General features: G+C 54.1%; 1 protein-coding gene across 5 annotated transcripts; it reads right to left on the bottom strand.

The window, feature by feature from the left end:
- Nucleotides 1-1,911: 1,911 nt before the first annotated feature.
- On the bottom strand, nucleotides 1,912-19,102 carry TRPM4 (transient receptor potential cation channel subfamily M member 4). Of its 5 annotated transcripts, XM_043998548.1 has the most exons (25): nucleotides 18,588-19,098; nucleotides 18,108-18,175; nucleotides 17,548-17,722; nucleotides 17,186-17,366; nucleotides 16,621-16,784; nucleotides 16,249-16,432; nucleotides 16,037-16,098; nucleotides 15,604-15,807; nucleotides 15,033-15,132; nucleotides 14,301-14,413; nucleotides 12,895-13,275; nucleotides 12,579-12,698; nucleotides 12,370-12,499; nucleotides 11,835-11,980; nucleotides 8,541-8,653; nucleotides 8,210-8,287; nucleotides 7,663-8,106; nucleotides 6,604-6,736; nucleotides 6,297-6,471; nucleotides 5,596-5,773; nucleotides 3,332-3,522; nucleotides 3,093-3,225; nucleotides 2,730-2,802; nucleotides 2,558-2,657; nucleotides 1,912-2,354 (listed from the first exon to the last, which is right to left on the bottom strand). In XM_043998548.1, exons 1-25 carry the CDS (start codon nucleotides 18,609-18,611, stop codon nucleotides 2,350-2,352), a joined length of 3,675 nt encoding a protein of 1,224 aa, XP_043854483.1. In that variant the 5' UTR covers nucleotides 18,612-19,098; the 3' UTR covers nucleotides 1,912-2,349. The 5 variants fall into 5 exon arrangements, 4 of the variants coding, with proteins under 4 accessions (XP_043854483.1, XP_043854487.1, XP_043854484.1 ...); XR_006355790.1 differs by lacking the exons at nucleotides 1,912-2,354; nucleotides 2,558-2,657; nucleotides 5,596-5,773 and having other exon boundaries at nucleotides 3,332-3,470; nucleotides 18,588-19,101; XM_043998549.1 differs by lacking the exons at nucleotides 1,912-2,354; nucleotides 2,558-2,657; nucleotides 2,730-2,802; nucleotides 3,093-3,225 and having other exon boundaries at nucleotides 3,337-3,470; nucleotides 18,588-19,101.
- Nucleotides 19,103-19,161: the final 59 nt, after the last annotated feature.

Genomic DNA, 19,161 nt, shown 5'->3' with positions numbered 1-19,161 from the left:
TGGGACTAGAGAGCCCTGTACTGGACAGTTAAAAGTTGTCCTTGTTTGGGATCAGGAAAAACGAAGACATTTTGCTGATTTTTTCCCAGTGACTCGAGTTGTTGATGGGGCATGTCTGCCCTCATCAGGAGCTGAACCAAAGGTACTTAGCAAGCAGGTAGGTGCTCTTTCCAAAATGGCAGAGGTTGGGCTCATTGCCCAGTCAGTCGACATTTATTAAGCACCTACTGTGTGTGAAGCACTGTGCTAAGCACTGGACATGTGAAGCCAGGGAGGGTGATAGCATGTTGTGACGAGTGGGGACCACGGCATCCCCGTATGCTTCTCCTGCCTAACATCCAGCACGACCCACTCATCCCGCCGCCATTTGCCCCCATTAACCAGCAGCTGCCTCTTCCTGCATCTGACTGTTGGAGGTCAGCTGTCCAGCCTCTCAGGTCCTATGTCTGTGATGAATCATCATCAGCCTAGGAAGTGGTAGAACTCTCCAGCCCAGTAGTTTCTGGGACTGAGTGTCCAGAAAGATTTGCCTGCTGAGAATGGACTGTTTGTACGTAGTTCTGCCCGAGATTGTAAGTTCCTTGAGGTCAGGGATTGTCTTTTGTTGCATTTTGTATCCCCAATATAGTAGGTGCTTAATAAATGTTTATTGACTGGCTGACTGATGGTGAAGAGTCACTAGGACCTCGAGGTCCCTACTCCCTCCAAGGGATCCATACATAGAACCTGGAACAAGAATCTGCATTCCCCTCTATTGGGAGGGTCGCGCTGAGATCGTTCAGAAAAACTCCTTCCCAGAAAGTGCTTGGGGGACCAGGGATAGTGGTGTTGGGAAGCACCCAGCTTTCCTGATAGCATGGGAACATGTTGCTATATGACTGTGGGAAATGCCTGTTTACTTGCGATCCAGGGAATTTCCTGGAGCACTTTATGATCACCCTGAGTCCCCACAGGAAGGGGAAAGCGAGTCCCAATTTTGTCCCCCTGCCAAAACCCAGCAGCTTTGACGCTGTGGTTAAAGGAAACAAACTTGTGGCTTCCAGGCAGGGGACATGCCAACAGCTGCTGTCGTCGGGGAGCACGGATCTGTTTTTCAGTCCCAACAGGGATGTTCACAGATCAGAAATGTGGGCTTCTGGGGACAGCCAAGGGCAATGGGGGTTCTCAAGCCCTATGGGAAAGGACACTTCTGTGGTGGGCCCTTTACCCCCAGCAGCTATGGGGCAGTTCTGTTCCAGAACACTTCTTTCCTTATACCTTACCTCAGCCCTGTCTCTTCCAATTGGTTTCAAAGAGGAAGACTGGAAATGGGCAGGGACCACAGATGGCACCTCTGGGCATTTCTAGAGGGACCATCTTTTGGTCCCACCTCCGCCACCTCGTATTTGTAAAGTTGATCTCTTGAAACCCCCACGAGTAAGATTTGACATTTATCCCTATTTTGATTTCATCTTATTCAATGTGGCTCAGTGCTTTAGCCTATCAAGAGCTTTTTTGGGATCCTGGTTTGGTCATCAATGTGTTCATTGTCCAACCCAACTGGGCATCCCCTGCAAAGCAGATGAGTGTATTGTCTATCCCTTATCCAAGTCAATAAGATTGTTCAATGGTATAGGGCCAAGCATAGATCCTTGGGGCACCCCACTGTAGACCTCCCTGCAAGGTGATGCCAAAGTATTGGTGACTGTTCTTTGGATTTGGCCCATCCATGAATACTAGATCCACTCAATTAGACTCTTCTTCCAGTCTACAACTGTACATGGGAATCATATGAAAGACAGACAAATGCTTGGCTTACATCTTGGCAAACTCCATCTACAGCATTCCCTGATCTGCCTCCTGCCCATTTATTTGCCCTGTCCAGAAAAAGGAAAAGGAATTGCTTCCAGTATCTTACAAATTGGTCTTTATTTACAATCTGTGAAGACTTCAGACACTGTGGGGCAGAATCCTTGGCCCTGCCCCAGGCCCTGGTTCCCTGAGGTGATTTCCACAGTCCAGGTTTAGACTGGGCCCCTTTTTGTCATCCTTGGACTTGATCTTTGGACTTGGGTCTCGCTGCCTGGGGCACAGGTCACTTTAGATTGGACCAATGTGGATGGGGGGAGGCACCTGGTGATGGGCTTATTGTCAATGTGGCCATCTTCCCGGAGATTGGAATGGACCCTGAAGGGAGGGTGCATGGGAGTGAAAGATCACTCCTGGGCAGGTCCCTAGGAATGGGGAGGGTCCTTTGAGACGGGAGGCTTGGATTGTCCCTGATAGGTGGGGCTGGGGGGACAGAGGGATGTCCCTGAGTCCTGTGTTTCAAAGGGAATGGGAGTCCTTCGGTGTCCTGCTCCAAGGGGCTCATTCTGTGGGAAAGATGAAGGCATTAGTGACCTGGTGGCAAGGGGGAAGGGAGAGGATTGGAACAGGAAGATGGAGGGACTCAAGCATGGAATGTAATACAAAGAGACGATGATATGTGCAAGAACGGAGAGGGGAGCATGGATGTAATAGGGGCAGACCCGGCCAGGGTGGAGACATGGAGGGGACAAGAGGAGGGGTTGCTGACCTTTCAGGGAGGTGAGCGGGGGTGGCTTCTCTGGTGAGATCAGCTCTGAGTGGCTCAGCACCTCAAGCACCCGGCTGAGGAGTTGGCTGCAGTGACGGACCTGGCAGGAGTGTAGGGTCAGAGGAGGAGATCCCAGCCACCCTTCCCTGCCCGCCCAGCCACTGCCTCTTACCTCCTGCTCCAGTCCCACCAAGCGCCGCTCATAACCCCGAATCTGATTCAGATGCTTTAGAGCTGTGTCTACCCTGTGTTTGGGAGGGGAGCAGGAGGCCATCCTCAGAAAAGTGCCTTCCTCAGGGCCATCTCTGCCCCACCAGGGCCGTCTCCCAACCCCAGAGATCCTTGATACTCAGAGATGTCTCTGCCCTCTGAGATCTATCACCCAAAGAGACATCCCTTCACTTCACAGATGCCCCCTCTCTCCTCCCACCTGCTGCTCAAGAGGGGTTCCTCTCACTCCTTTTTTTTTTTTGGTGGGGCAATGGGGGTTAAGTGACTTATCCACTGCACCACCTAGCCGCCCCCTCTCACTCACTTCTGAGACGTTCTCCGAAGCCTCTCAGCATCACTCTCCCTCTTGTCCCGGGCTTGGCCAAGGAGGAAGTTCTCCTTCTGCACTGACTCCCATGTCAGCAATGTCCGCTCTGCCTTGTCAGACAGGTGCAGCCCTAGGGGTGGGAAGGAAGGAGAGGACTCAGCCCAAGACCCCCAGAACACATGGAAGACCAGCTCCTGGGGGTTCCTGCACCCCAGCCCACCATGAGGAAAGCTTACTGAAATCCTCCGCTGAGGGCGGGATCCGCCGGCGATGCCCGAGACCCAGACGGCCCAAAAGCAGGAGGATGTGCGAGAAGATGATGAGGGGTGGGGCCAGTGCTGGGCGGTTGTGGAATTCCCGGATCAGTCCATAGCGCTGAAATTTCCAGTACAGGTCACTGTTTCCCTGCACCTTTCCAAAGGTGTGACTGGGGGAGCAGACGGCCAGAGGGTGAGAGGGCAACTCACTGATAGTCAAAGATCATTTAACCGAAAGACAGGGGGGCAGTGGTGAGAAGGGGCGGGTAAAGTGATGTCGGGTCAAAAGGTTATTGGTCAACAAGTCAAGAGCCTTTGGCTTGAGAGGTCAGTATGGTGAAGATTTAATAGAGAGAAGTCATTGGATCAGAGGATAAGAAATTTTTGGAGCAGAGAGTCAGCGGTGAGTGGGATGTGGACAATTCAACTCAACAGACATTTACTGAACACCTATAAGGTTCCAGGCACTGTGCTAGGTACTGAACACATGCAAAATAAAGCCATCTCTCTCTGCCTTCAGTGAACTTCTGTAAAAGGTACTGAGGTAAGTAAAGGCAGGTGATTCAGGGAGGGGAAATCAGGGAGGGCCCAGAGCCCCAGGGCTGAGCTTTGGAGGAGGTCAGACAGTCTGAGAAATAGAAGATTGAACATTCTAGGCAGGGGAGGGGACACCTAGAAGAGTCAGATATAGGAAATAAGACCAGGAAATAGGAAGTGGAAAGGCCTTGGGAAACCTTTGGGAGAAGGTGGGTAGTCAGACTGTGAAGTAGCACAAAAGCTGGGCTCACTTGGAAGCGATAGGGAGCCAAGGAAGATTACTGAGCAGGGAAGATCTGATGTGGCAGGATCAGATCGTGCCTCAGGAAGGCATGCATCTTTGGCAGCAGATGGATGGGAGGGGGAGAGGCCAGGAAGAAGAACAATTAGGAAGCTGTTACAATAGTCAAGGTAGGAGAAAAGTGTTGAGGTCTCAAAGTGGGGAGCAGCACTTACCTGTTTTATGTCGTTACCAGAGCCCCCTTACCGAGCAGGAGGGTTCTATAAGGGTGTGTAATGTAAGTACAAAACACATCAATAATACTTTTTAAAAGACTTGGCAGGGTAGCTAGATGGCACAGCGGCTAAAGCACTGGCCCTGGATTCAGAAGGACCTGAGTTCAAATCCGACCTCAGACACTTGACACTAGCTGTGTGACCCTGGACAAGTCACTTAACCCTCATTGCCCCACAAAAACAAAACAAAACAAAAAAAACAACAACAAAAAAGACTTGGCAGAAGGTGAGGAGCTGAGGACAACTCTAAGGCTAAGAAATGTAGGAGACTGGCAATGTGGTGGTACCTTCAACAAGAACAGGCGAATCCTTCAGAGGATTTTTGGGAAGGCTGAGTCTAGGGTGCCAGCAACACATTCAGGTAGGTACTGCAGATAACTATCTCCATCTCACAGATGGGGAAACTGAGGCATATAACATTTAAGGTGACTTGCCCATGCATGGCAGCTATTGGAAAGTGAGGAGGGATAGAAGAAGACAGACAGCCTGAGGAGATGGCAGGCCCAAGGAGAGGAGCGGTTTTGAGCCTACTGGGGTGGGGTGGGGGTGGGACGGTCAGTCGGGGAAGGACAAAGGGCTTTGTCTGATTAGACCCTTAATGAAGACCCAGGGAGGTTAAACAAGAGGAATTTGGAGCCTGTGTCTTGTGTGTTCAACAAGACGCAACAGGAGCAGAGAAGATGGATGGTGAGTGCAATCAGCATGATCCCCAGGGGAGAAAGTGTGGGCCAGGACAGGATAGGGGTGCAAAGGACCCTGGGAAAGAGCAGTGAATACTCAACTACGAAAGTTATGGGTGGAGAGAGGTGAGACAATGTGACTAGAAGTCACAGTAAGGACAAAGAAAAGATGTGCAGGTTCGAGAAGAAGGAAGGAAGGAGGGAGGGAGGGAGGGAAAGAGGGAGGGAGGAAGGGAAAGAAGGAAGGAGGGAGGAGGGAGGGAAAGAGGGAGGGAGGAAGGGAAAGAGAGAAGGAGGGAGGAGGGAGGGAGGAAGGGAAAGAGAGAAGGAGGGAGGAGGGAAGGAGGCTGTCATCAGAGGAGTCTCAGAATGGGAGGATCAAGGCTGATGGTGGGGTCAAGGGCATGACCCTCTCTGGGCTGGAGAGGGGACCATCATCTCTAGGAGTGTGGAGGAAAGGGGTCTGTGGGCAAAGTCAAGGGCTCAGGGGTCATTGGCTGGGCCAGGCACCTGAACATAGCGATGAGAAGGTTGAGCAGAAGCACATTGGCCACCAGCAGGAAGACGACCAGGAGCAGCAACACCAGCCAGTTGGCGTAAATGGAGACACAGGAGCCTGATAAGGACCCTTGAGGCTGGGCCCACAAGCCCAGCTCCTTGGAACAGTTGTCCTGCTGCATCAGGGTCACTGTGGACCACCGGGAAGACAGGACAGAGACAGGGACAGAGTCAGTCACAGAGATAGCCAGAGACATGAGACATGATGGAGGCAGAGACAGAGACAAAGAGACACAGAGAAAGACACAGAGAGACAGAGACAGAGAGACACACAGAGAGACAGAGAGACACAGATAGAGACACACAGAGAGACAGAGAGACACAGATAGAGACACACAGAGAGACAGAGAGACACAGATAGAGACACACAGAGAGACAGAGAGACACAGATAGAGACACACAGAGAGACAGAGAGACACAGATAGAGACACACAGAGAGACAGAGAGACACAGATAGAGACACACAGAGAGACAGAGAGACACAGATAGAGACACACAGAGAGACAGAGAGACACAGATAGAGACACACAGAGAGACAGAGAGACAGAGAGAGAGACACACACACAGAGACAGAGACAGGGACAGACAGAGACAGAAAGACACAGAGACAGAGACACAGAGACACAGAGAGAGGCCTGGGAGGCCCTGCTCACCGTCCATGTCTGACTGGGGGACCTGGCCAAAGATCTGCAGGTAGGGCCGGTAAAAAACCCTTCTTAGGATGGCTGGCAGGTCACGGTCCTGAGGCCGGAGCAGGCCCTCAGTGGCCACACCATAGGCCACGAGCCACACACCCAGAAAGAAGAGGAAGAAGAAGATATCCTTCATCTGCAGGATAGGGAAGGGGTGGGGAATGACAGAGGAAGGGTCTGAGAACCAAAAGGTGCCCCCTTGCCCCCTCCCCTGCCCTTCCCCCTCCCCCCTGCTCTTTCCTGCCCTCCCTACTCTTGCCAACCTCACCATCTTGTTCACAATCACAATCTTGGGTCCCAGCTGCTTGTTGACCGTGAAGATGTGTAGCAGACGGAGGGTAAAAACCATGAAGTCCAGGCAGAGGACTGTGCGGCCCAGCTGGTACATCTCCGGTGTTAGCCTGTGTGTGAGGGGAGGGGACGGGAGGCCGGAGAAACCCATTTGCCAGGGCAGCGAAAGTCTCTCACCGAGTCCCTGGGAACGGGGAGGTGAAAGACATCCCCCTTTAAGAAGGAGGTGTTGGGAGCCAGGCCTGGGAGGAGGTTGGGACGTCGGGGAGCAGGCAGCAGCTTTAACCAGGGAAAGGGTCAGACCCAGCTGCCCAAAAGCCTACACAGTGCAGTCCTATGGGGGAGAAATGGGAAGTCCACCCTCCTAGCAGCTGCGGAGCCTGCTCCAGTACCAACTCCTCTCCTTATTGCCTGGGGGCTCTTTCCCCTCTCCCTCTTAGTCCCTGTTTTCCTCTCAGTAAAATGGGCCCAAGAGCCTCAGACGCCTGCTTTATTTGATGGGTGCTCAGGGAAGGTGGGGTACCAGCTTTGTGACCCAGCTTCCCCTGACGTGACTAGACCCCTAGGATTCCTTCTGGCTCTGACAATCTCTCAGCCTCTAAAACTGTCTCTGGGTCGAGGGGAAAGCGGTCCAGGCAGGCCGGAGGACCCGCATGGCCAGTACCAGCCCCACAAAGAGGCCGCGGGACGTTTTTTGTGTCCCAGTGAGAGGATGTCAGGATTTCTCAAGGAAAGTCTTTGAGCTAAGGAGATAGAACATGCGGAATGAGCGACCAGAGATGCCAAGGAAGAAGCAGTCGGAGACGTGTTTTTCAAGGCCCAAAGGGCAAACAAGAGGTTAAACGTTGTTCTTAAAGCAGAAGACAGGAAGACAAGACTCGGCTAAGCAGGCTTAGAGAAGGCTCGGTGTGGAGCAGGACACAGGTTCTGATGCCACTGTGGTGGAAACCAAGGGGAGCTGGAGCTCCTGGGGGCAGGGCTGTCACAGAAAGCAGAGGAGGCGCCCTGCCCAGTCCCAGGGTCAGAGGTCACTTACCGGCAGCCAACGCCCAGCATGAAGAAGCCCAGGGCGAGGAGGTCGCACTGGTTCCAGGTGTCAGCGAGGTAGAGGCGCAGCCGCCGTCTCAGGGGCATCTTCCCAGGCCCTGGGGATGTGCCGAAGCCGAGGTTGCCCCAGCCCCCCGACAGACCCTGGCGCAGTTCCTCACACAGCAAGGTGAAGACCCAGAGATACAGCAGGAACTCAATGGCAGTGGGTGCTTCGGGCTGGATATCCAGCAGCAGAACCCGGGCAAAGAGCAGGAGGAAGAGGAGGTAGCTGACCACGTTGCCCAGGAAGACTGTCACTGGAGCCCCCCAGAACTGGGACCAGCGGCGGAGGCAGTGGTCCCACTGCCCTCCGGCCCTGCAGCAGTAGCGCCCTGGGCTGCTCTCCCTGGCAGGCGTCCTGGTCCCCAGCTTCTTCCGGATGTCTGCGGGCCTGAGGGGATGAGTGGGGAAGGCAGAGGTTACCGCTAAACCAGGCCCAACTCAGACCCCCCCCTCCACAGCTCAGGGTGAAAACCTCCAGCCCTGGTCCTCACCCGGGGGGGCCATCACCGTTGATGCCATCCTCATTTGACCCCCACTGCTCTCTCTTCAGCGGCTCCTCATCCATGGGTCTGCAGACAGTTGGCAAAGGGGAGAACAGAGAAGAGTCGGAGGCCATTGAACCAAGGGGGAAACTGAGGTTCAAAGAGGTCTTGTGGCTGGCCTAAAGTCACCATAGGTGTCTGGTTGTGAATTTGAAACCAGAGAACCTGGGGGCTGGGAGGAGGCCCTAATTGTGCCCAGTCACAGCACGGGGGGACTCTCTCAGGAACGGACAGGATGGGGCCCAGCGCCAGGCTGCAGAGGGTTGGGGGAGAGTCTCACCTAAAATTGATGAGGGTGGTGTAGATGAGTGGGGGGCAGAAGAAGGTGAGGACCAGGGCCCAAACAGCTGTGCTGCTGTCCATCTCTCCCCACCACTTCTCGGTCAGCAGGGACTGGGGGCAAGATAACCCAGGAGAGACGAGTCAGTCTTGCTCCCAAGGGCTCAGCAAAGACATGAGAGAAGTGGGAATTCCCAGGGGAGTGGAGGGGATGGGGTGAGGAAGAGAAGCCCTCCCAGATTCAAGACAATATTCTTCCCTAATTCAGTCTCTATCCCACTTCCCCTGGCACTTTTTAAAAAAAAATCATTTATTTATTTATTTTGGTGAGGCAACTGGGGTTAAGTAACTTGCCTAGGGTCACACAGCTAGTAAGTGTTAAGTGTCTGAGGTCAGATTTGAACTCAGGTCCTCCTGACTCCAGGGCCAGTGCTCTATCCACTGTGCCACCTAGCTGCCTGCCCTGGCACTTTTAATGAGAAAATAGAGGCCCTTCACTGTGAGCCCCCTCCCCCTTTTCTCTTTGTCTCCAAGCCTCTTGACATGATCCCCTCCTCTCTCCCCCTTTCTCCCAGTCTCTGAAAAAGAATGAAGCCAAGCCCTCTGCAGATGCTTCCAATCCCTTACCCTCCTCTAATTCCTTGGAGTTTTCTCTTTGCTCTCACCCTCATGCCCTCCCTCACTTGCCACCTCTCCTTCCCTCCCTCCAGTCTACCCTTCGCTCAGCTGTCAAAGAGATCTTCCCAAATCCCAGGCCTGGCCATGTCACCCTCCAGTCAACAATCTCTGGTGGCCTTCAGGATCCACTACCAAATTCTGCTTGGCTTTTAAAGCCCTTCATAGCCTGCCCCCCTCCCTGCCCCCACCTTTCCAGTCTCTTTGTGCCTCACTTCCCTCCACACCCTCTGTCATCCAGTGACACTGGGCTCCTGGATATTTCACAAACTAGCCACTCCATATCCTGGACTCCAGGCATTTTCAAAACTTGCATCAGATATTTCCTCACTGTGTGATTGTAGGGACATTATTTAATCTCTGTGGGAGGAGAGCACCAGGCCTGGAATCAGGAGGACTTGAGTTCAAATCCAGCCTCAAACACTTACTAGCTGTGTGATCCTGGACCAGTCACTTAACCCTGTTTGCCTCAATTCCTCATGTGGAAAATGAGCCGGAGAAGGAAATGGCAAATCACTCTTGTATCTTTGACAAGAAAACCTCAAATGGGGTCATGAAGAGTTGGACACAATGGAAATGAATGAACAACAGCAACAAGTTCCTTTCCAAATCTATGATCCTGGAGGCAGCTAGGTGGTGCAGTGGATAAAGCACCGGCCCTGGATTCAGGAGGACCTGAGTTCAAATCCAGCCTCAGCCAATTGACACTTACTAGCTGTGTGACCCTGGGTAAGTCACTTAACCCTCACTGCTCGCAAAAACAAACAGACAGATAAACCAAATCTATGATCCTATGAATTTACCCCCAGTGTTTCTGGTTCTGCCCTCCAGGGCCAACCAAGCCCTCCAAATGTTTGAAAAAAATCCATCATGATTTGTCTCCCAAGCTTCCTCTTCCCCAGCTTAAACATACCCACTTCCTTCATTCCATCCTCATCTGGCATCATGCCATCATGATTGACATTCCCTGGGTGATCTTGGATGGACTGTATTAATTATCCTTCCTGAACAGTACTGCCCACCACTGATCCCATCCATCGCTCCCAGTGTGATCTCACCCAGGCTGAATACAGTGGGGCTTACCCTGTCCCTGGTCCTAGGCACTGAACTGGCTGATCTGAACTAAATGCCCAGGACATCCTGTTCTCTGGTGCCCTCTTCTTCACCCCATGGGAGATTCAGAATGCGTCTGGTGGGAGGACTCTGCTAAAAGCAAATTCACAGCCACAGAATGTAAAAAGCATTGAGATTCTTAGAACCAGAAGACCCAGGGCCCCTTCCTCACAGGCCAGTGGGATCTCCTGCACCCTGTCCTGCAGAAGTTCATGTGCAGAACAAACTGTCAGGTCTTACAAGGAAAGGGGAGAATTCTACTCCGTGTTCAGAATCACCAAATAATGGAGTTCTGTAGCATTTGCTTTATTAAACTTATAACTTAAAAAAAATAAACCCTCTCTCCAGTATAGTCCCTATCCCCCACGGCTTTGTGTTGTCTCCAAATCTGATAAGTAAACTTCTCCTTATTGTCATTGCTACCACCGGAGACCCTCGCCCAAGCTGATATCACATAGACTCCAGGCTGGCCACATCTCTTCCACCGCTCCATAAAGTCTCCATGAAAGATCTCTGGTCAAACTAAACTAAATCTTCAGCATTCCTCTGATCTACTAGCCTAGAAACTCAGTCAAAGGAAATGCAGTCTATGGGCCAAAGGGAACCACTGCCTGCCTCAGTTTCCCCAACTGTAAAATTAGAATAACAGAAGTACCTCCTTTCCAGGGAGGCTATGAAGATAAAATGAGGCACTTGTAAAGCACCTGGCAGACCTTAAAGCACCATGTAAAGGCGAGGCATTATTTATTTATCTGTGATTCCATTCTTAGATTTTGTTCACTAGGAACTTTGGTTGTGTGTGCGTATGTGTGTGTGGGGGGGGTTGTTTTGTTTTGTTTTGTTTCGGGGCAGTGAGGGTAAAGTGACTTGCCCAGGGTCACACAGCTAGTTAAGTGTCAAGTGTCTGAAGCCAAATTTGAACTCAGGTCCTCATGAATCCAGGGCCGGTGCTTTATCCACTGCACCACCTAGCTGCCCCTAGCACCCACTCTTTTAATCTTATTTCATATCCCCTTCACAAACTCTAGCCCAGCCCAACCCAACTAACCAACATTCTCCAATCCCAAAGTGCCCTGTCCTTGCCAGGCCATCCTCCCTGCCCATAGTGTAGTCTGCCCACTGGCATCCCTGCCTCACTTCAAAGCTCAGCCCAACCACCACATTCCACAACAGGCTTTTCCTGATGTCGCCCATTGAAAGTCCACGTCTGTCCTCAAGTCCTTTTTTTATTACTTTATTTACTGCGTCTGTGTTCTTTGCTCCTATTAGAATATAAGCTTGTGGAGGGCAGGCATTGCTTCTTTTTTTGTACCCTCAGTCCCTGGCATGTGGTAGATGCTTAATAAATTAATACTTGTTGAACCAAATTGTGTACTGAGGAGTAGGGCTCTCCCCACAGAAGGGGCAGAACCTTCTTTGTGGAGATATGGGCCACCCTTAGTGTCTATGGGGCAGGACTTCCTATGTTTGTGTATAGAGGGTGTGGGCCAAGCCCTGATGCATTTACCTGTACCCCATCCTGTGAGAAGAAGGCCCTGGCATCAGCTTGTGTTGCCAATTGGAGACAGGTAGCACCCCCCCAGAGTGGGCACCGGCGCAAGAGCAGGCGGGTGGCTCGGGACTCACTATTTCGGTGACACTCTGAAAACAGACCTAGGGAAAAAGAAACAGAGTCTGGGGCCAAGGGTAGGATGCCTGCCCCCACCTCAAAAGAAACATCCACCTTAGCGATGCCCCCAGAAACATATTCCCCACACATGCCCCAGGAATCATCAGGGGTGTGAGACTGAGAGCTGGAAAGGACCTTAGAAGTCCTTGATTCTGAGCCCATTACCTGAGGGGCAGAGAGGGTAGGGTCCTGGCCCCAGTTCTACAAGTAATAACAGCAGCGATACCCTAGCAAGCTAGCCCAGAGATGGGAGGACCCTCCTCTACTGCACAGGCTCCCAGTCTTCCTGCCTGCCTTGGCTCTGTCTGTGTCACCTGTTTCCCCCCAGTCCAGTGCAGCCCCACAGACCTCCCCAGCAGAGGCCCCCACATACCCATGGCGAGCCCCTCAAATTTGGTTGCCAGATCCTTTCTCCTAGCAGCCTCCTCAGCCTCAGACTCCAGGCGGGCCAGGACTCGAAGCAGGAGGCAGGAACCCAAGGCCGAGGCCACTGAGTTAGTCCCCTAGTTGGGGGGAGCTAGAGGTCAGCGGCCACAGGCCCCTCAAACACATCTCCCAGTCCCCCAGCTCCCACAGTCTCACCATCTCCCAGAAGTACACAGCCATCTGGGCACGATTCAGAAGCAGGGCCCAGAGCAGCAGGTCAGTCCAGGGGGCCTGCCCAAGGGTGGCATCCGATGTGGGATCCACCAGGAGGCACATCTAGGTAGACAAAGATGGGTTTGGAAGAGGGTAAGTGCTGTGGCCTCTTCGGGCCACAGGACTTGGGGCATGAAGAGACTCTTCATTAAATAGCTTTCCCATGGTCCCATGCGGATGCTAGCAGAGCTGAGAGTGGACATTGGGTTCCCCCTTCCCAATCTGGGCCCTGTTCTGCCCCCACCGGTCTGGTCCTTACGCTCTCTCGACGGCCTCCGTCGGGCTCTGGCTCCAACCTATCCACTGTGGTGCCTTCGTGGTACTTAGGGGCACAGGCAGATCCAAGCAGGTCGCGAAGAAGCCGCCCCACATCCCTCAGGCGCACATCCCGGAGCGGGGAGGCTGGGAGGACACCAGGAGCAGAGCTCTCCTTGCGGCCCCCATCAGCCCCAGGTCCAGGGGATATGCGGTCTAGCAGGTGTCGTGCCAGCGAGCCTGAGGGGGCAGTTGTATAGAGCTGGGCTAGCCGGGCTGGGGACAGGAAGTGACCAAGACTGAGACCCCGGGAAACAAGGAGACGCACAAACTCTGGCCGGTCGTTCACGAGAGCATCCTGGAGAGAGGCCTCTAGGTGCGTAGACTGCAAAATATGGACATGGGTCAGATGGGGCAGGGACAGGGAAAAAAAGAACAGGCAGATGGCTGGCAGAAATACAGACAACAGATGGGGGGATAGACAGACAGATGAGAGGATGGGCCAGGGGGCAGAAGAAACAGACAAATATAAGGAAGGATGTAGAGAAAGGCAGGACGTGCAGATGGATAGAAACAAATTGATAAGGAGCAGAACGAAAGACAGGTAGGAGAAGGACAAAGAGACTCAGCTGGGGGATGAGCTGACCGGGGACACAGGGATAGATGGGTGGACTAGACAGACCCTCAGATGAGAGACAGGAGGACACAGAGATAGCTGGACAGATGGACACAAAGGACAGGGTATAACCAAGTAGCCCAGAGGATGACACGGATAGATGGTCCAAGCAAATCAAGAAAGAGACAAAGCAAAGTGAGTAGATAGACATATATAGGGGACAGACAGACCCGGGATAAGGAAGTGGATGGATGGAGCTGACACAGAAAAATGAAGATGTGTGTTGTGTGCATATTTACACACATATATACACAGGTGTGTGCACTGAATGTATACACATGTCAGGCTTAGTTGAGCAGGAATAATGGAATGGGTGGATAGAGTAAAAGGCTCAGATTTGGACAGACAGACAGACAGGAATAAGAGGAGAAAGAGATGGACCACATGAACTTATTAAGGGATTGAGAGACCCAGCACAGCTCACATTTATATAGCATTTACTATGTGTCAAGGACCATGCTAATCACTTTAAAAATATTACCTCATTTGATCCTCACAACATCTGTGCTGTTCTTATCCCCATTTAACATATGAGGAGATCGAGGCAAACAGAGGTTAAATGACTTGCCCAGGGTCACACTGCTAGTAAGTGTCTGAGGTTGGCTTTGAACTCACATCTTCCTGACTCCAAGTGCTGGGTTCTTTCCACTTGGAATAGAGGAGTGGGAAGAGAAGTCTCCTGTCCCATGCTTCCATCTCCCTTCATTTTTCCCACCTTCCCCTGGCCCCCTTACCCGCCACTGGATGTCCCCTCGGAGTATCTCGTTCTGTGCAATGTCCACACGGTTCCAGGCCACGGCCAGGCGTAACTCATCCATGTACGCGGATGCTTCTGAGCTGCCACAGGCTGGCCAGGTGAGAAGGGGAGAAAAGGGATCAGTCCAGCTATTGGATCCCTGGCCTCCAGCAGCAGGGAGGAGGGTGTCATTACCCCAGAATGGGCCTGAAGAGGTAGACTCAAGAAAACATGGCGGCAGGCATGGACCTTCTTGTGCCGCGAGGGGAGAAGGCCACTCAGACCCGTGGCCCATCACCTATGGTTTGAAAAATTAATAACGGGGTGGGGGGGCACAGCTAGATGGTACAGTGGATAGAGCACTGGTCCTGGAGTCAGGAGGACCTGAGTTCAAATTGAGCCTCAGACACTTGACACTTACTAGCTGTGTGACCCTGGGCAAGTCACTTAACCCCAACTGCCTCACCAAAAAAAAAAAAATTAATAATGGTTCAGAGTCAAGGAAGAGAATAAAGGCGCATAGAGGGAGACAAGGAACATTTTGGGGTAAAGTGCAGTGAAAGAAAGCTCAGAAGGGAAGAGAGTCAGACTCCACAGCAAGAACAAGGCTGTCCCATGGCCCCTCTGGAAGAAGGGCTAGGAAAGGAGGCAGGGCCAGGGGGGGAAGAGGGGGTGATTGTAGCTCCCTGGTCAGGAATGGGGGTGCCGGAGGCAGGAGAAAGAGCCTCACCCTTCACCAGGGCCCTCAGCACCACTGTCTCAAACTCCTCGGGCCCATCCTCTGCTGAATACACTGTCAACATCTCCCGACGACACATGATCCTCTCTACCTGTGCGGGGGAAGGGTTAGGCGGGGTGACCTTTGGCCTCAAGGCCTGGGTAGGCTCTGAGCTCTGCCCCTCAGCCCTGCCCTGGGAACCCCCACACATAAACAGAAGATGAGCTTTCTGCAGGCACAGATGGCTTCATTTTTGTCTATGAAGCTTTTCAGAAACAGGCTGGGTTTTCTTCCTAAACCTTATTAACTCAATTAGGTACCAGGTGAAGACAGGAAATTCAGGGGGCTGGAAACGGAATTGGCTGCGACTTTCAGGACAGAGCCCATGGCTTAAGGTCATTCAATGTAAGAGCTGAGATCATTAATACAGGCTCCCAGGCCCTCATACCTGAACCCCCTAGCCCCTCATGACCGAGCCCCCAGCCCCTCACACCCGGGCCCCCAGCCCCTCACGCCCGGGCCCCCCAGCCCCTCACACCCAGGCCCCCCAGTCCCTCACGCCCGGGCCCCCAACCCCTCATACCTGAGCCCCTAGGGCCTCAAGGTCACCCCTGGGAAAGAAACGTCGAATCCGTTCACAGACTTCAGCATTCTGGGTCCCAAAGGAGGAAGAGGAGCCCCTCACAGCCAGGGCTTCCTCCAATGTCTCAGCCAGACAGTCAGCAGCACCCCCAGACCTTGCCACTAGCAGGCAAGGCACCTGAGCCAAGGTGGCATCTTCCACACGCTGGGGAACGTGGGTTTGGGGATTAAAGGTTCTTAGATGCTCAGGCCAGCTCGCACTCTCCTTGGAGAGTCAGATACTTTGCCTGCAGCCTCACCCTGTCAAGGACCTCTCAGTCCCATTTGCTCAGCTTCTGTCCCCCCTCTACCAGCCTTCACCCCTCAGGGACCCAGACTCCCCTACCCCTAGTCCTTACTTTCTCGATGACCCAGCTAGCCCACCTCCCAAATACCTGTAACATCTTTTCATCGCCATCAATGAGGAGAAGAAGGACAGGAATGTCGATTCCGGTCCCTGAGGAGAGATGAGAGCAGCTGAAGCCCTGGAATCCTGGGTCTCCAGGCCACGTCCCAGGCAACCTCTGATGAGGGCCCCCTCCACCACACCCCTCCTGGAAGCCCCTCAGCCTGAGCGCCTGCCGCCTTCCCAGCTTCTCGGGCTCACCTCCAGCCCCAGTCTTTTGCCGGGAGATGTAGGACTCTAGCTTGGCCCGAAAACGTGTTTCGCCCCCAAAGCGTCCATGAGTCCCATCATCCACCAGAAAGAAAGCGGAGTAGTTATAGTCCAGGGGGCACTGGGCTCCATCTTCAAGGCTCCCTCGCCAAGGGTATCGAGCAGGGAACTGACCCTGGGACAGGAGGACAGCGCACTAAGAGCCCTGGTGTCCCCTCCCTACCCCTCAGGAGCCCAAGCATCCCCCTTTTCTATTCCCTCCCCTCTGAAGTCACCTCCCTGAATCCCATCCCTTCAGGGACCAACATGTCTCCTCCTGAAGGCACTAAAGGAAGGAGCCAGGTGTTCAGGGCAGGGCCTCACCTTGGGACTAACAAGGTGCTCTCGGCTCCTTACTACACCCCAGGGAGCCACACCCATGGCTACGACCTTGGTGGAGCCTGTGCCAGCCGTGTTGTGGTCCCGCACGGCCACCCCGACGTGGCGGCCAATGCCCGTGTGGAGCCCTCCAGTCACAATCCAGGCGCCTTGTGGGGGGGAAGCCCATGAGGTGCCAGGGGGTCAGCCCAGTCTCTGCCTACACCCTCTGCCTCTCCTCCCTGCCCTCCCCACACACACACTGTAGGAGATGGACTGAGTCGTGTAAAGGAAGGAAAGTGAGGGGCACTAAAAGGGACCTCGGGAACCTTCTCCTCCAATGCCCTCACTGGACAGAATGGGGAAACGGAGGAACAGGGGAAGTGAAGCAATTTGCCCAAAGTGGCCCAAAGCCAGAGGCAGAATTTGAACTCAGGACCTCTGGCTCTGGTGCCACGATGCTGTGTAGCAGGAGATGGAAAGGCAAGAGAATGGACACTGGGCTACCCCAGGCAGGACACGGGCAGGGGAAGAGGAGGAAGGAACTCCTGGGGCCCTGGAGGCAGCTCACCAGTGCTGTGGGCAGCCCTCACCAGCCCTTGACGTAGCAGGTCCCTGAGCCAGGGCTGCAGCATGGGACCTCCGGAGCCCCCCAGCACAGACACCACAAGGTTGGGGGCAGGGAAGCCCCAGGTGCGGGTAACCAGGGAGTAGGCTGCTGCTGGGTCCGTGCGGTCAGACAGCCGAAGGAACTGCCCAGGGAAACAAGGGCATGGAGGGAAGGAGCTCACCGCCTGCCCCAAGTCACTTCCTCTCCACTCCCCCAAGCCTGCTGGCCAGACCTTGGACCTGCTCTCCCCCTGCCCCGAGGTTCTGGGCGGTAAGGTGACGGGGGTCCCCGGGAAGACCCTGGGGGAGTCAGTGGAGTGGCACCTTGCTGAACCCTCGACTGGCACCATGGAAGTCCACTTCTCCATAGGCATCAGTGGGCTGTTCTGTGGTGTGAACATCCCCATCCCACACTGTGACCACAGCAGCTCCGAAGGCGTCTTCCACTGCCACAGCAGGATGGAATGCCCTAGGACGACCGCACTGGCATCGGCTGCCCCTGCATGGGCCAGACAAAGGAACTCAATGACCCAGGGACCCAGGAACTGAAAGACTCAGGGACCCAGGGACCCAGGGACTCAGGGACTCAAGGACCCAGGGACTCAGGGACTGAGGGACCCAGGGACTGAGGGACTCAAGGACCCAGGAACTGAAGGACTCAGGGACTCAAGGACCCAGGGACCCAGGGACCCAGGGACCCAGGAACTGAAGGACTCAAGGACCCAGGGACTCATAGGTTCAAGGACACAGAGACTGGAGAACCCAGAGGCAGCCACAAAGACAATGGCTCACACCAGGCACTGACTGCCCACTAATACCAGGTTCTAGCAGTTCCCTGATGGGGAACAACAGGCTGGGACTCGGACGCCTGGGCTCAGCCTTACCCAGGGTCACTGAGATCGGCCACAAAGGTTGTACAAGTTTTCTTCTTGAAGATCCGTGGAATCCAGCTCTGAGGAAGGGGGCAGGGACACAGGCTGAGACTAGGAGCCCTCAGACATCCTGGCCTCTGACCATTCTGGCGGCTCCCTCAAGGAGTCCCTCCCCCAACTTCCAACAACCAGCAAGGGATCCAGATGTCCAAGCCCTCAAATTCATCCCCTCTCCGCTAGGGGACTCAGGTGTGCAGGCGCCCGCCCTTCCCCTGTTCACTCCCGGACGCAGGCATCCATGCCCTCAAATACCCTCCCCTTGTTCTAGGGGATCCAGGTGTGCGGCGCCAGCCCGTTCCCTACTCACTCCCAGATCCAGGCATCCATGCCCTCGGATACCCTCCCCTTGCTCTAGAGGACCGGGGTGTTGTGGCCACCTTCGGGGCCCCAGATGCCCAAGCCCAGGATCCTTGTAAGGGATCTGATCAGTACCTGCTCCTTCTCGGGGCCCACCATGTCTCCTGCCGTCTCCGCAGTAGCCTCAGCCTCACCCTCCGCAGCCCTGCCCAGCCCAGCACCGGCTCCGTCATATCCCACCCCACCCCCGCCTACTCCGGCCCCAGCCTGCCTCCTCCAGTCCTCCCTCCCTCCAGGAGGCGGGGCAGGGGCGGGGGCGAGGGATGGCTGAGCGCATCTCTGTGTCTGGAGAGAAAGGCTGGGACGAACGGACAGACAGACAGGAGAAAGATCATCGACCAAGCCTGAGAATGACGCGCAGAAACACACAGCCTGACAGAAACGGGATCATGGTGGGTGGAAGGAAGGACTGAGAGAGTCGCAGAATCTCGAAGAGAGAAAGCAGAGACAGAAGCTGAAACAGCCAAAGGCCGGGGCCAGAGAAAGAGAGAAGATACTGGGGAAGGGAATAACCATTTTAAAAGTGCCCAGTAGGGGCAGCTAGGTGGCGCAGTGGTAAAGCACCGGCCCTGGAGTCAGGAGGACCTGAGTTCAAATATGACCTCAGTCACTTGACACTTACTAGCTGTGTGACCCTGGGCAAGTCATT

This window comes from Dromiciops gliroides, chromosome 3, assembly GCF_019393635.1.
Source record: "Dromiciops gliroides isolate mDroGli1 chromosome 3, mDroGli1.pri, whole genome shotgun sequence".
Classification (NCBI taxonomy): domain Eukaryota; kingdom Metazoa; phylum Chordata; class Mammalia; order Microbiotheria; family Microbiotheriidae; genus Dromiciops; species Dromiciops gliroides.
This window is presented reverse-complemented; position numbering and strand designations above follow the sequence as displayed.